Source organism: Colletotrichum aenigma (genome assembly GCF_013390185.1).
Source record: "Colletotrichum aenigma strain Cg56 chromosome Unknown KSG_Cg56_contig04, whole genome shotgun sequence".
Taxonomy (NCBI): Eukaryota; Fungi; Ascomycota; class Sordariomycetes; order Glomerellales; family Glomerellaceae; genus Colletotrichum; species Colletotrichum aenigma.
This window is the reverse complement of record NW_023500910.1, coordinates 4,862,562-4,877,052: the sequence shown is the minus strand read 5'-3', so window position 1 is coordinate 4,877,052 and position 14,491 is coordinate 4,862,562. Positions and strand designations below refer to the sequence as shown.

General features: G+C 57.3%; 4 protein-coding genes across 4 annotated transcripts; 2 read left to right on the top strand and 2 right to left on the bottom strand.

Moving 5' to 3' along the window:
* Nucleotides 1-596: 596 nt before the first annotated feature.
* On the top strand, nucleotides 597-1,628 carry Ephx2-1-1 (Bifunctional epoxide hydrolase 2; the record flags this gene model as incomplete). The annotated part of the gene is made up of 1 exon (XM_037322383.1): nucleotides 597-1,628. One exon carries the CDS (start codon nucleotides 597-599, stop codon nucleotides 1,626-1,628), a length of 1,032 nt encoding a protein of 343 aa, XP_037179629.1.
* Nucleotides 1,629-2,135: 507 nt separating this feature from the next.
* Nucleotides 2,136-2,489, bottom strand: CGCA056_v007133 (uncharacterized protein; the record flags this gene model as incomplete). The annotated part of the gene is made up of 1 exon (XM_037322382.1): nucleotides 2,136-2,489. The coding sequence occupies one exon, from the start codon at nucleotides 2,487-2,489 to the stop codon at nucleotides 2,136-2,138; it is 354 nt and encodes a 117-aa protein (XP_037179632.1).
* Nucleotides 2,490-5,082: 2,593 nt separating this feature from the next.
* On the top strand, nucleotides 5,083-9,288 carry DRS2 (putative phospholipid-transporting ATPase DRS2; the record flags this gene model as incomplete). Its single annotated transcript, XM_037322381.1, has 3 exons — nucleotides 5,083-8,337; nucleotides 8,388-9,055; nucleotides 9,108-9,288. The coding sequence occupies 3 exons, from the start codon at nucleotides 5,083-5,085 to the stop codon at nucleotides 9,286-9,288; spliced, it is 4,104 nt and encodes a 1,367-aa protein (XP_037179631.1).
* Nucleotides 9,289-10,243: 955 nt separating this feature from the next.
* On the bottom strand, nucleotides 10,244-12,685 carry cat-3 (Catalase-3; the record flags this gene model as incomplete). The annotated part of the gene is made up of 7 exons (XM_037322380.1): nucleotides 10,244-11,088; nucleotides 11,141-11,348; nucleotides 11,397-11,759; nucleotides 11,811-11,978; nucleotides 12,030-12,102; nucleotides 12,150-12,352; nucleotides 12,407-12,685. 7 exons carry the CDS (start codon nucleotides 12,683-12,685, stop codon nucleotides 10,244-10,246), a joined length of 2,139 nt encoding a protein of 712 aa, XP_037179634.1.
* Nucleotides 12,686-14,491: the final 1,806 nt, after the last annotated feature.

Sequence of the window (14,491 nt, the reverse complement as noted above, 5' to 3'; positions counted from 1 at the left end):
AGAGCCCCGCGCGGGTGGGGTTCCCGGCCACGCCGGTCGCCAACGCAATGCGGCCCTCTGGTCTTCAGTGGCCGCGGCCGCCCACGGACCCCACGTCACGTCCTTGTCACTCGAAAGCTTGCCCCTCTTTCTCTGCTCGTCTGGCGCTGCCATCCCGCTCTTCTGTTACAGCTTGCGGGAAGCTTTTTGGGGAGCGTCGTTCGAGCTACCTTAGGCCGAGGCTCACTTGCACACCGCTCGTACGTTTTGGGTGATTCTACCCAGTTTACGTGGTGCAACACGCCTATTTTTAAATGACTCGGGCTTGACGACTCAACTCTTATAACAGAGGATTTCGGGCGGCGTAGATCCCGCAACTGGCTCCGGCATCCTGCATACCCAATATCGGACTCGGATTCGTTGCTTCTCACCTCATTCCCCGCACCGGCACGGGATTCACCTTTCGGAGTAACGGCCGCTTTCTGGACTAGGGCTTCCTGCTTGGCCGACGTAACAAAGCCAACCTGTATATAAGGGACGAACGCCTGCTGCCCTCGACAAGAGCCTCACCAATGTCGTCTCTATCACTCGACCCAGACCACCACCTCACCTTCAACATGGCTGTCGACAAGATCGCGCCCAACGACCCCCGCATCGAGCGGAAGCAGGCCGAGGTCAGGGGCAAGACCTACTCCTACCTCTACGGCAAGCCTGAGGGCACCCGCAAGGGCACCGTCGTGCTCATCCACGGCTTCCCCGACATCTCCCTCGGCTGGCGCTACCAGATCCCCTTCTTCCTCTCCCAGGGCTACCAGGTCGTCGCCCCGGACTGCCTGGGCTACGGCCAGACCGCGTCCCCGGAGAAGCTCGAGGAGTTCTCCCTCAAGAGCATGGCGGACGACGTCAAGGCGCTCTCGGAGCACGTCGCGGGGCCCGGCGAGCAGATCATCCTCGGCGGCCACGACTGGGGCGGTGCCCTCGTCTGGCGCGTCGCCCTTTGGCACCCGTCGCTCATCAAGGGCGTCTTCAGCGTCTGCACGCCGTACAACTCGCCCACGACGTACTGGTTCGACCTCGCCGACCTCATCGCCGCGGGCAAGTTCCACAACTTCAAGTACCAGCTGCAGCTGCGCGGCCCGGACGTCGAGGCCAAGGTCAAGACGCCCGAGGACATCCGCCAGTTCCTGCAGGGCATCTACGGCGGCCGCGGCCCCAACCGCGAGCTCGTCTTCACGACGGAGCAGGGCGTCGTGTTCGAGAACCTCGGCAAGATGGGCCCCACGCCGCTGCTGAGCGAGGACGAGATCGCCTACTACGCCGAGCAGTTCTCCCACAGCGGGCTCCGCGGGCCGCTCAACTGGTACCGCACGCGCAAGATCAACTACGAGGAGGAGCTGCCGCTGGCGGAGAAGGCGGAGAAGGAGGGGGCCGCGATCAAGATCCAGCCGGCGAGTCTGTTCATCCTGGCGAACAAGGACGCGGCGCTGCCGGCGTCGATGGCGGCGGGCATGGACCAGCACTTTGTGGACCTGACGAGGGGCGAGGTGACGGCGACGCACTGGGCGCTGTGGGAGGCGCCTGAGGAGGTGAACAAGCAGATCAAGGAGTGGTTGGATACCAAGGTCAACAAGCCAACGGCAAACTTGTGAGTTTTGAATTTGATTTAATGGATTGGAAGAGCATGGCATTAACGATGTGGGCAAAAAAGGCAGGAGTAATTTTGTAGTCGGGAATGACTAGAAACGATGAATATGATGTTTTTTTGTCAAGCATTGCTTGCTCTCTCTAAGCTTGTGAGGTTTGCCTATATGGCATGTCTGCGCTTACACGTGCGAATGGTCATCCTATTGCGACCATGCGGTGCGACGTGACCTTCGACTGGTTTGACCAACCTCAGCTTCAACGGGCCAAGCTATCCGCGCATATCCCTTATCAGCCGCGCACTCGCGTCCGTCGTCTCTTGCTTGATCGAATCGGCGTTTACTTGTTTCCGAGCAGATTCTGATCCAATTGTGATGCACCGCTTGCACGCAACTGCTCCGGAGCACCTCGTATCTACCGTCATTTATGTATCGGCTAGAAGCGTACGATAATCCTCATCGACATCGGCGCAACGTCCTCTTCTATCGTGTGTTATCTGAATGCCCTGATGTCCTTCACTTCAATGTGAACTTCTGCCCCGCAACAGCAGGCGCGGCGGTCTTCTTCTTGTTGGGCTTGCCGCATGAGGCGCAGGAGTCGGCGCGGTAGGCGCACGACTGGCAGAGGGCGTGGCCCTGGGAGACCTTTGTCTTGCACTTGGAGCACGCGCTCGAGTACTGGGCGTAGGGGTTCTTGGCGGCCTTGGAGAGCAGCTTGCTCTTACCGATGCCGGTGCTGCCCAGGGTCGCTTTCGAGGAGGACGCGGAGGATGTGGCGGAGCCGTGGTAGATTTCGCTCTTCTTCTTGACGGAGGGCGTCGCGAGGGTTGTACCGCCCTTGCCGAGCTTCTGGCACTTTGCGCAGACCATGGTGTGGTTGATGGATTGGTAGCTGGAGATGAACGTTGGGATGGGAGTGAGGGGTGGTTGGTGACAGTCGTGATGGTGAAGACGATGACCGAGGAACCGACTATCGATAAGATAACGGTTGACGAAGGTAGCGCCACTAGCGGGCTATATTACCTAAGACATGGCTCGGGTGGCTGGAAAGCTAGACTGCGAAGTGACGCAACATCACAGGCTTCCGCGTTTAGAGTGCAGAGCGGCGCCGTGTTCTGCTGAAGTCTTTGGTGCAGAGGATGGGCCGGGACCAGACCAGAGGGCGGAGCTAGCGCCCTACCGAAGCTGGGATTCGCAAACGACACCTGTCGGGATCGTGGATTAGCGCAGGTAGCCACAATAGGGGCCCTCTGAATGTTTTCTCTCTTTCGCTGACTTTTCACGGGGTCCCCAGCCAGTCTGGAATTGAAATTGGATCTGCTCATCAGCTTTCTTCAGCGATGCGTCCGCCTCGCCAGCCAACGGGGGCCAAGGTGGCAGGCCAAGTCAGGGGCACTGGACGTTTGCGCAGGACAATGCTTGGTATGGTTTCCAACTTTCCAAGATGGCCGAGCCAAATTTCGTCTGGTCAATTCGGACGAGCGAGATATCGTATCCACACGTAATCACAGATCGCTCGGGGCGAGTGGACGAGGGAAATTTTTTCTCTGGTTCTGCGGGAGATGCTTAATTCCTTTCCCTGGTGACCTTTATCTCGCGGGCTGGAAGGGGGGCCTGGCTCTGGCAACCTGGCCTGGGACCTTTCGCCTCGTCTTGTTTTGTTTCCTCTCGCCTGGCTCCAGGGCCGGCGTTGTCGGTTAAGCGTTAGCAGTTGGGGGGTGGTCACTGTCTGAGCGACGGCGCAATTGCTCGAGCAATGACCGTTGATAACCCCAAGGGAACAGACTAAAGTGCTGCCGTGCTGTTGGCTCGCTTGCGTCAATCTCAGTGGCTGACTGACGGAAGGTCTGACAGCTCCGAGATTCCGTAGGTCCGTCACCTCATGTTCCCCAGAGTCGAGTGACGATGGAGGGAGAAAGCACGCAAGACGGAGAGATGCATTCCTTAGGTCCTGCCATCGTCCAGTGTCCGGCATGAGGTACATAGTCAGCCCTGCCGTCGTAGGTATCGTGGCTGAAGGACACCGGACTGGCAGACCCCATCGTCTTGGCCCGTCAGCTCGTCCCATCCGGTACGAGAGAAGACGATTGTCGTGGAGGTCGCCTGCAACCAGTCGTGCGTCTAAGCCGGGGAGTTGGAGGTCTGAAGCCCATGGGAGCGGCCACTAAACGGCCCACGAATAGTAACATGCCCCACGTGCCCCTATCGGTGGAGCTGGCACCCCCAAGGGCCAAATCATGCCCAGGCTCCAGGTCGTTCGCAGGTTTGTATTGTGTTGTGCGTGAGTGAGTGACTGGCTGGTTGGCTGGTAAGAGCGCAGAAGAGGTGGAAGCACTGCAAAACAGCGCCGCAAAACAGAACCTTTACCGGGGAGACAGACGCACTGCCAGCTGCGACCAGCCCAGGGCCGGCCAGGCCAGACACTGGACCGGGACCACCTCAGACGGATGAGACTGGACCCCTTCAGCTTCTCCAACCAACCAAGGCGCCCCTCCCCTCCTGGGTCTCCTCCACCCTCCTCCTCCTCAGCGTCCCCCCCAATTGACCATTGCCCCAACCCGCCTCATCAGTTACTGCCACCTGCGCAGCACCATCCATCCATCCATCGCACCCGCACCCGCAGCACCACCTACACCTTGTTGCCCTGCCTGCTTGCCTGCCTGCACCGCTGCATTGCACTGCTGTGCTTCTCCCAGGTCGTCTCGTCTCGTCCCGTCCGTCGCTCCCTGGCGCCGCCTGTTCAAGCAAAGCACCCAGCACCTCAAACACGACCATCCGCAGATCCCATCTCCTCTGCCGCCAGACGAGACTCCTCGCATCACCTCAATTCCTGGCCTCCCGGTCTCAAAAGACATCCCCTCTTGTTTCCGACTGCCCATACAAACACAACCAACATACATCATACACCACCCATAGCGACTGCGTTGCTTTGCATTCTGGTACTTTGCAGTACTACGGCACTCTTGTCCGACCATTCCAGGCTCAGCCTACGTCGACTTGCGTCTACGTCGCCTCCGTCCAGCACCCTCCGCCCGTTGACGTAGCGCGAACCCGACCACTGTGTAATCCTAATCCTGCGCCAGAAGGAGGCTGTGCTGCAACAAATACGGATTGCTGGGCCACTCTTTTTTCCCGCCAACAGCTACTACTGCCATTGCCCAGCTGCGGCGCCCATTCTCACGCTGATCAGTCTCACTGCCGCCGTCGTCGTCGCCTCGTCGTCTCTCTCGCCCGCTGCCGCCGCGGTTACGAATTCCATTGACCTGTCGACCGACCAAAGGTAGCCTGCCGAAAACGCTCCGCGTTTGCCGCCTTTCGCCCTTTTTCGATTCCCATCGCTCCTTCCTTCATGTGTCCGGAAACACGACCTTAATCCACCAACCCCCCGACCTTGCATGCTGGACATTCCGACACCTTCACACCTTGATCGCCCAGCAACAGCAACACAACCAGTCTCCCCCGCATGGCTGGACGACCGACGGGAGGCCCTCCTGGAGGACCTTCCAACAACGATCTGTTACTAGATCTGGAGAACGACCAACCCGTCTACGGTGGAGGACAGCGATCCGCGATGAACGATGACGACCTGTTGCGATCCTACGCCCACGAGCAGGACCAGGCTCAGGGTCGCCCTTCCGTATCCTACGACGACTTTGTTGGTGGCGGAGGAGCTGGAGGAGCTGGACACAATGCGCAACAACCTTCGACATTGAGACCGCAAGCCGCCGGCCCCTCGTCCCCCGGTGTCGGTGGCGGCGCTGCTTCCGGCACTCCCTACATGCAGAGGCATTACAGCCAAACTTCAGAATTGAACAATTATCAGCGATACGCCGACGACTTCGACGACTACCCGACCGAACACGATTCTTACTACCAACAGGGAGGAGCTACCACGAGCCAGAACAATGTCGCGGATCCCTCCGGCAGGGCCAACGCCCGGAACCGTAACAGTGTTCTCAGCCTGGGCGGTGGCTTCTTTGGCCGCATGAAGAATAGACTGGGCATGGGCCAAGGGTACTCGGAGATGGATCTTCCTTTAACAGAGGCTGGCCAGGGACGAGCTACCGGCGCGGATCAACAGGCCAAGCAGGGCAAGAAGTTCGACATGGGCAACTTCAAGTTTGGCTTCGGTCGCAGCAAGCCGGACCCCTCGACTCTGGGTCCCAGAATCATCCACCTCAACAACCCGCCTGCGAACGCCGCGAACAAGTATGTCGACAACCACATCTCGACGGCGAAATACAATGTCGCAAGCTTCCTCCCCAAGTTCCTCTTCGAGCAGTTCTCCAAGTTCGCCAACATTTTCTTCCTGTTCACGGCTGCGCTGCAGCAGATCCCCAACCTCTCGCCTACCAACCGATACACGACGATTATCCCTCTCTTCATTGTTATGCTGGTCTCTGCGGGCAAGGAATTGGTGGAGGACTACCGTCGCAAACAGGCTGACAATGCGCTGAACACGTCCAAGGCGCGCATCTTGCGCGGCACCGGCTTCCAGGAGACCAAGTGGATCAACGTTTCAGTGGGAGATATCATCCGTGTAGAATCCGAGGAGCCGTTCCCCGCCGATCTTGTTCTCCTTGCGAGTTCCGAACCGGAGGGCTTGTGTTATATCGAAACAGCCAACCTCGACGGAGAGACCAACCTGAAGATCAAGCAAGCTCTCCCAGAGACATGTGCCATGGTCAGCTCCAGCGAGCTGAGCAGGCTTGGCGGCCGCATCAAGTCTGAGCAGCCCAACAGCAGCTTGTACACATATGAGGCCACTTTGACGATGCAGGCTGGCGGTGGAGAGAAAGAGCTGCCTTTGAACCCCGAGCAGCTCCTCCTCCGTGGTGCCACTCTGCGAAACACTCCCTGGATTCACGGTGTCGTTGTCTTCACTGGCCACGAGACAAAGCTCATGCGCAACGCCACGGCGGCACCCATCAAGCGCACAAAGGTAGAGAAGAAGCTGAACATCTTGGTCCTGGTCCTGGTCGGCATCCTCCTCGTCCTCAGTGTTATTTGCACAGTGGGCGATCTCGTTCAGCGCAAGGTTGAGGGACAGGCCCTGTCCTACCTGCAGCTTGACTCCACAGGTTCCGCGAGCGACATCATCAAGACCTTCTTTAAGGACATGGTCACATACTGGGTCTTGTTCTCCTCTCTGGTGCCCATCTCGCTTTTCGTCACTTTGGAGATGGTCAAGTACTGGCACGGCATTCTTATCAACGACGACCTGGATATTTACTACGACAAGACGGACACCCCGGCAAACTGCAGAACATCCAGCTTGGTGGAGGAACTTGGCATGGTTGAGTACGTCTTCTCCGACAAGACCGGTACCCTTACCTGCAATATGATGGAGTTCAAGCAGGCCTCGATTGGCGGAATCCAGTACGCAGAGGATGTGCCGGAAGACCTCAGGGCTACGGTCCAGGATGGTGTTGAAGTAGGCATCCACGACTACAAGCGATTGGCCGAGAACCTCAAGAGCCACGAGACCGCCCCCGTCATTGACCACTTCCTGTCTCTGCTGGCTACCTGCCACACGGTTATTCCCGAGCGAAGCGACGAAAAGGGCGGCAAGATCAAGTATCAAGCAGCTTCTCCCGATGAGGGCGCCCTGGTCGAGGGCGCGGCAGAGCTTGGCTACGTCTTCACGGATCGCAAGCCGAGATCAGTGTTTATCGAAGCGCATGGACGGGAAATGGAATACGAACTGTTGGCGGTCTGTGAATTCAACTCAACCCGAAAGCGCATGTCCACGATTTACCGGTGCCCCGATGGAAAGATTCGCGTTTACTGCAAGGGAGCTGACACTGTCATTCTCGAGCGTCTCAACGACCAGAACCCGCATGTTGAAGCCACCCTCCGTCACCTGGAAGAATACGCCTCCGAGGGTCTGAGAACGCTCTGCTTGGCTATGCGCGAGGTTCCCGAGCAGGAATTCCAGGAATGGTACCAGATCTACGACAAGGCATCCACCACGGTCGGTGGTAACCGTGCCGACGAGCTGGACAAGGCCTCCGAGCTCATTGAGAAGGACTTTTACCTCCTGGGTGCGACCGCTATTGAAGATCGTCTCCAAGATGGTGTCCCTGAGACTATCCACACGCTCCAGCAGGCCAACATCAAGGTGTGGGTTCTGACTGGCGATCGTCAGGAAACCGCCATCAACATTGGCATGAGTTGCAAGCTCCTTAGCGAGGATATGATGCTTCTCATTGTCAATGAGGAAAGCGCCGCCGCGACTCGAGACAACCTGCAGAAGAAGATTGACGCCATTCGAACTCAAGGCGACGGAACAATCGAAACGGAGACCCTAGCCCTCATTATCGACGGCAAGTCGCTTACTTTCGCTCTCGAGAAGGACATGGAAAAGCTCTTCCTCGACCTCGCTATCATGTGCAAAGCAGTCATTTGCTGCCGTGTCTCTCCCTTGCAGAAAGCCCTGGTCGTCAAGCTGGTCAAGAAGTACCAAAAGGAGTCCATCCTGCTCGCCATCGGTGACGGTGCCAACGACGTCTCCATGATTCAGGCTGCTCACATCGGTGTTGGTATCAGTGGTATGGAAGGTCTCCAAGCCGCCCGAAGTGCCGATGTGTCCATTGGACAGTTCCGCTACCTCAGAAAGCTCCTGTTGGTTCACGGTGCCTGGAGTTACCAGCGTGTCGCCAAGACAATTTTGTTCTCATTTTACAAGAACATCACCCTCTACATGACCCAGTTCTGGGTTAGTCTCCCCCAACTCCCGCCTGACTGCATGCTTGCTGACATCCACAGTACACATTCCAAAACGTCTTCTCTGGCGCGGTCATTTACGAGTCTTGGACGCTGTCATTCTACAACGTTTTCTACACCGTCTTGCCCCCCCTGGCTCTGGGTATCCTTGACCAGTTCATCTCGGCTAGACTTCTTGACCGCTACCCCCAGCTGTACACCATGGGCCAGCAGAACCAGTTCTTCAAGATCAAGATCTTCGCCGAATGGGTCGCCAATGCCATCTACCACTCCATCATCCTCTACGTATTTGGCGAGCTCATCTGGTACGGTGACCTCATCCAGGGCGACGGCCAGATTGCCGGTCACTGGGTCTGGGGTACTGCACTCTATGCCGCTGTTCTTCTCACCGTCCTGGGCAAGGCTGCTCTGATTACGAACAACTGGACCAAGTACCATGTCATTGCCATCCCCGGCAGCATGCTCTTCTGGTGGGGCTTCATCGCTCTCTACGGTACGGTCGCGCCCATGATCCCATTCTCGGCCGAGTACCACGGTGTCATTCCCAAGCTGTACAGCAGCCCCGTCTTCTGGCTGCAGACCATCTCACTGGCCATAATGTGTCTTCTGAGAGATTTTGCCTGGAAGTTCGCCAAGCGCATGTACATGCCGCAGACCTACCACCACATCCAGGAGATTCAAAAGTACAACATTCAAGATTACAGACCAAGGTATGTAGCATTCCTTTGCCGTTGTTGGATCTGATAACTAACATTCATCCAGAATGGAGCAATTCCAAAAAGCTATCCGCAAGGTGCGCCAAGTACAGCGCATGCGCAAGCAGCGTGGCTACGCCTTCTCGCAGGCAGATGAGAGTCAAACGAGAGTTCTGCAGGCCTACGACACGACGCAGCAGCGTGGACGGTACGGCGAGATGACCAGCTCGAGGCCTCAAGGGAGGTAACCTCGCACTGTCAGCGCTGCCACCTTCGCCCACAAGGAAGGGCGGCGCTGCGAAAACACAAAAAAAAAAAAAAAAGAAGCCTATGATGATCACGATGAAAGGGGCCGGCTGCGTTTTTTACTTATTATTATTACTGGTGTATTCCCAAACGAATGGTAATGCAAAGGCAGCGACGACAGCACGATGTAAACTTTTGTTGGTTTATTTTTCCTTCACATCCCTTCTCGCTTCCTATTCTTATATGCATGGTCGGGATCTCCCTCATCAGAATGAGCAGAGGTCCCAATGGGCTGGCGTTTTCGCTTTATTTTTTCTTTCAAAAAAAACTTGATTACCCGCTTCCCTCGGGCTGCCTGTATCCCAACACGTGTGATTTGTTCTCGCAGACACACATGTATGGTACACGGGCAAGTCGGCACACAAGCACCCACACCAAAGCACCGAAGGAAAAGCCGCAGGGCGAAGGAATACTACGCACGTGGGAATAACGAACGGACAAGAAAAACGGATTAGGCAATGGAAACTCATGTCAAGATGCGGCAGGTCCGAGGAGAGGAAAGGATTTGTTTTCTGGGATGACGCGGGAGGGCTGTGTGGACGAGGAGACAGGGAGGTGATGATAGTGTTGTTAGTAGAGATTTGACGAATCGAGAGTATCCGATTCGCGTACGTTGGTTCTTTTTTTCAGGGACGGCGGGCGTTTTGGTTCTCGGACCACAATGAATTGACCCAGTATCCTCCTCATTCATCCGTTCCAAATCGTCGAGACCCGTATTGCGAGAATGTTTGTATGAATCAATGCATTGAAAGATGTGGAGTGGCAGGGGCAGGTCTAGTTCATGATTGATTGTATTGATACCTAAAAGTCGTACTCTATGCCTCATTCTCAACGTGGACGGGCGTAACTATACACAAGAAGAGAGATTTATCCCCCGCTGACAGCAACGGACAACCCTTAGTCCATCGCGAAACGGTCGGTGAACCTGAACGTCGCCAGTCCCGCCTTGAAGTCCTCCACGAGGGCACTCACACCATCAGCCGAGTAGACTCCGTCGCCGTCCTCCACGCCGAGCGAGGGAGACCTGCTCAGCGCCGTGTTGAGACCGCCGACGGGCTTGCCCCACCTGTAGGAGTCGATGACGAGCTGCGCGGGGCGGCCGGCAGGGTAGAGGGGCGACTTGTTGGTGCCGTTGAACAGGCTCTCGGCGCCGCTGGCGACGACGACGCCGTCGAAGGAGGTAGCGTCGGCCTGGGCGTACGTCATGTCCACGCCGTCGGCGAGCTTCTCGGCGATGACGGTGACGAGGACGCCGTCGGCCGCGAAGGCGTCCTTGAGCTGCGCGCCCTGGGCCACGGAGCCGTTGACGGCCTGGCTGGCGAGCACGCCGACCTTGAGCGTGGCGATGGTAGGCAACTTCGAGCCGAAGATGGAGAGGCCCTGGGTGGTGTTGTCGTGGTAGTACTTGGGATCGGGCTGGAGGTGGGCCATGCCGAGGGCGTCGGCGACGCGGTTGGCGATGTCGTTGGAGATCTTGTTGAGCTGGGTGAGCACGTTCTGCTTGACGGTGTCGGACTCGAGGTGGCTGGTCTCGAAGCGGATGGCGTTGACGAGGAACTGCTGCTCGGCGGGCGTGAGGGAGTTGTAGAAGAGGCGCGGCTGAGACCAGTGGTCATCGAAGGTGTCGGAGACCTCGCGGACGAGGTGGCCGGTGACGGTGCGTCCCGGGGCTGTGAAGAAGCCCCTACCTTGGGTCTGGTTCGCCTGCGCGGGGAAGCCCTTGTTCAAGGTGTTGGGCGTGTCTACACTTGGGTCAGCAACGAGGCATCTCATCTGGACAAGGCCATAACTCACATGGGTACTTGTTGCGGTGGATAAAGTTCTGGCCCGCGCCGTCCCGGTTGTTGTTGTGGATGGGCGTTACTGGACGGTTAATGGGCAGCTGCTCAAAGTTGGGGCCGCCGTGGCGGTTGATCTGGGTATCCAGGTACGAGAAGATGCGGCCTTGGAGCAGGGGGTCATCTGTGAAGTCGACGCCTCTGACGATGTGGCCGGGTTGGAACTGCCGCTGGTTAGTTGCGGGCCAGGGGTGGCTGGGATAGAGACATACCATGATTTGCTCTGTCTCGGCAAAGTAGTTGACCGGGTTGGCGTCCAGCTTCATCTTGCCAAGCCTCTGGAGAGGGGCAATCTCCTCAGGGACGATCTTGGTAGGGTCCAGGAGGTCGAAGCCATACTTGAGGGTGTCCTCTTCGTCGAGCACCTGGACGCAGAGCTCCCATTCGGGGCCGTTGCCGGACTCAATGGCGTCCCAGAGGTCTTGGCGGTGGTAGTCGGCGTTCTTGCCCGAGACAATTTGGGCTTCTTCCCAGACCAAGCTCGCCTTGCCCTGCAGAGTCTTCCAGTGCCACTTGACGAGCTTCGAGGTGCCATCCTCTTTTACGAGGCGGAAGGTGTGCACGCCATGGCCGTCCTGAGACTGTTATTAACCATGTTTCCTGAACTCCGAGACAATCATACTCACCATGTGGCGGTAGCTTCTGGGAATGCCGTATCCAGCCATGGCCCAGAACAGGGTGTGCAGAGTGCTGGTCTGGGAGCTGAAGAAGTCCCATGCCGAATCGTGAGCGGTAGCCGCCTGGGGGATCTCGTTGTCGGGGCTAGGCTTGACGGAATGGATCAAGTCGGGAAACTATGGATCGTCAGATCAGTGCTTTTGGTGCTTTTCTCAACGGGCACTCACCTGGATCGCATCCTGAATGAAGAACACGGGAATGTTGTTTCCCACGATATCAAAGTTGCCCTCGTCCGTGAAGCTATTCCGTTAGCGCATGAAGTTCACCAGATGTTGGCCGGTACATACAATCTCGTGGCAAACCCATGGACGTCTCTTGCCGTATCGGCACTTCCCCTGGATCCAGCGACTGTAGAGAACCGCACGAATGTCGGCGTCTCCTTGCCATTCTCACTGAGGAATGACGCAGCGGTCAGGTTGGAGTAGTCGCCATAGCTGGTGAATGTTCCGTAGGCACCGGCGCCTCTGGCATGTACCGCTCGTTCAGGGACCTGTGGGCGCATTGGTTAGCCATGAAAGCGAACGACAGCTCAGGAGATTCTTACTCTCTCGTGGTCAAAGTGAGTAATCTTCTGGCGGAAGATAAAGTCCTCTAGCAAAGTGGGACCGCGGATGCCGGCTTTCAAACTGGTCTGATCCTCGATTGGGCCGCCAACGTCGGACGTCAGGTAGCCTTCGCTGTCGTCGACTTCGTAGCTCGCAACGTGATCCCGCGAGCCATCATCATCGGAGCGCGCCTTGATGTTGGCCGGATCTGCAAAGGGGCAGCCGGCGGAGGAGAGGGTGGCCAGGCCGAGGCCGGCCAGCAGCAGGGTGGTATGCATATTGGGTGTGCGCCAAGGGCTGACTGTGACAAGTAGCTCGCCTGCTGGATATCAGAACCAGCTTCAGACCACGGAACGTTTCCAATGTCTTATGCGGAAAGGATTGGTACTTTTCCAAGACTATCGACTAAAACGAGAAAACAATGGAGGGCGGCAGCCTACTTATGAACTCCAGAGGCCTGGATTGACAAGCGGAGCTCTATACAAGCTAAAGACGACTAGGGCAAAAGCATGCTGAACTCAATGCGAGGGCAGATCGGCAAGAGAATGACACTTGTCAGAGCACAAGCCCAAGAATTGTGCCGGTATTGCTAATCATGAGCTTGTGGAGGAGGTCTTCACCGGCCCGGCAAAGGCACTAAGGCAGGAAGGCAGCTTTGCCCAGAACAAAAACACATCCACATCCCGGGGCAGGTGAGCACAACAGCACTGCTTCCTGCGAAGGAGGCACGGCCAGGACTGAGGAATAACAGCATCATAATCATATCAGGCAAGCAGCCCCCCACAAAAAGGGGGGCGCCCAAGGAGGAAAGAGGGGGGCGACAGATGTTGTGAGATTGGAAAACGAGTTGTTGTGATTCATCGCAGAAGCGCCCACAGTCCCGGACCTCTGATGTTGTGTGCTCATGGCATGCCTTGGCCGCAGTTTGTGTGCCTCACGGGCGAGGCAGGCAAAACATGGACGGTACTACCGTCCATGGCCCATGGATCCAGCCTACGCTCGATATAAGGTTACATCTAGACAACGTGGGCTATTAGAGGGGCTAGAGCTCGGTCCGGGTTGTCTAGAACTGGCGTGAGAAGGGCGATGGAGCGTGGTTGGAAGGGGGGTGGAGGGGGCGCCGTTGCGGCAGTTGTGAGGCCCAGGAGGGCGGCGGCGCTGCTTGGCCTTACTTAGATTAGTTCAAGCTAGGAACAGAACATGCGGCTGCGGGAGATCGAAGCCCGGCACCGGACGATGCCATCATCCCAAGTCTGTGCGAGTCTGTGTGCTTCCAGGAGGGCTGGTACCTGGGTCTTGGCCCAGCACCCGTGTACAAGGGAAAACGCAAAACACAGAAGCGACCGCGTCGTCTCGTGGTGATTTTTGTGCGACATTGAAGGGGGAAGCGGCTCAGGCGATGGACCGGTGGCCGCCGAGCAAGGCACCGGCCGCGGCGTGCGTAATGTTGAGATGGCAATGGGAGTGAAGAACGGCCGTGGAGACGACCGTCTGTCCGCTATGTCTAGTCTATGACGAAGAATGGGGAAGCAAGAAGTCGATTTGGGATGGGATTGGGGGCTAGTAAACCTGGCCTACAGGAGGGCCGTTGAGAGATGAAATGGTCCCGGGGACCCTCGTCGACCAGGACTTGTAGCGTTCTCTTGACATGCTCAAGTGTGATGGAAAGGGCTGGGTACTTTTGCCAAGTCCCAGTGCTGCAAAGTAAACAGAGAGGCGGGCGAATGAGACAGGAGACCAAATCCGCATGCAGATTCAAATCCCGGCACTGGGATGGAAAAGGAAAAGAGCTCGCTGCATGAGGTTGAGGTTGAGGTTGACAAGGCCGAACCGCCATCGTCATCGTGCGGGCCCTCTGGTGGGGCCGTTCCTCGCTGATCACCCGGGAGAAAAATATTGTGCTGCGTTGCCCGGGCCTCTGTAATACAAATCACCTCAGTCGAAGCGAGAGACCGGGGTTGTTGCTGCCGCCTTGGGATCTCGTGGACGGGGGTTTCACGGATGGGGGGTTGCAGCGCAGTCCATCCAAAAAGTTTCCGTGTGAGTCCCAGGATTGAGGTTCGTCTGGGCCAGATGAACGGTCG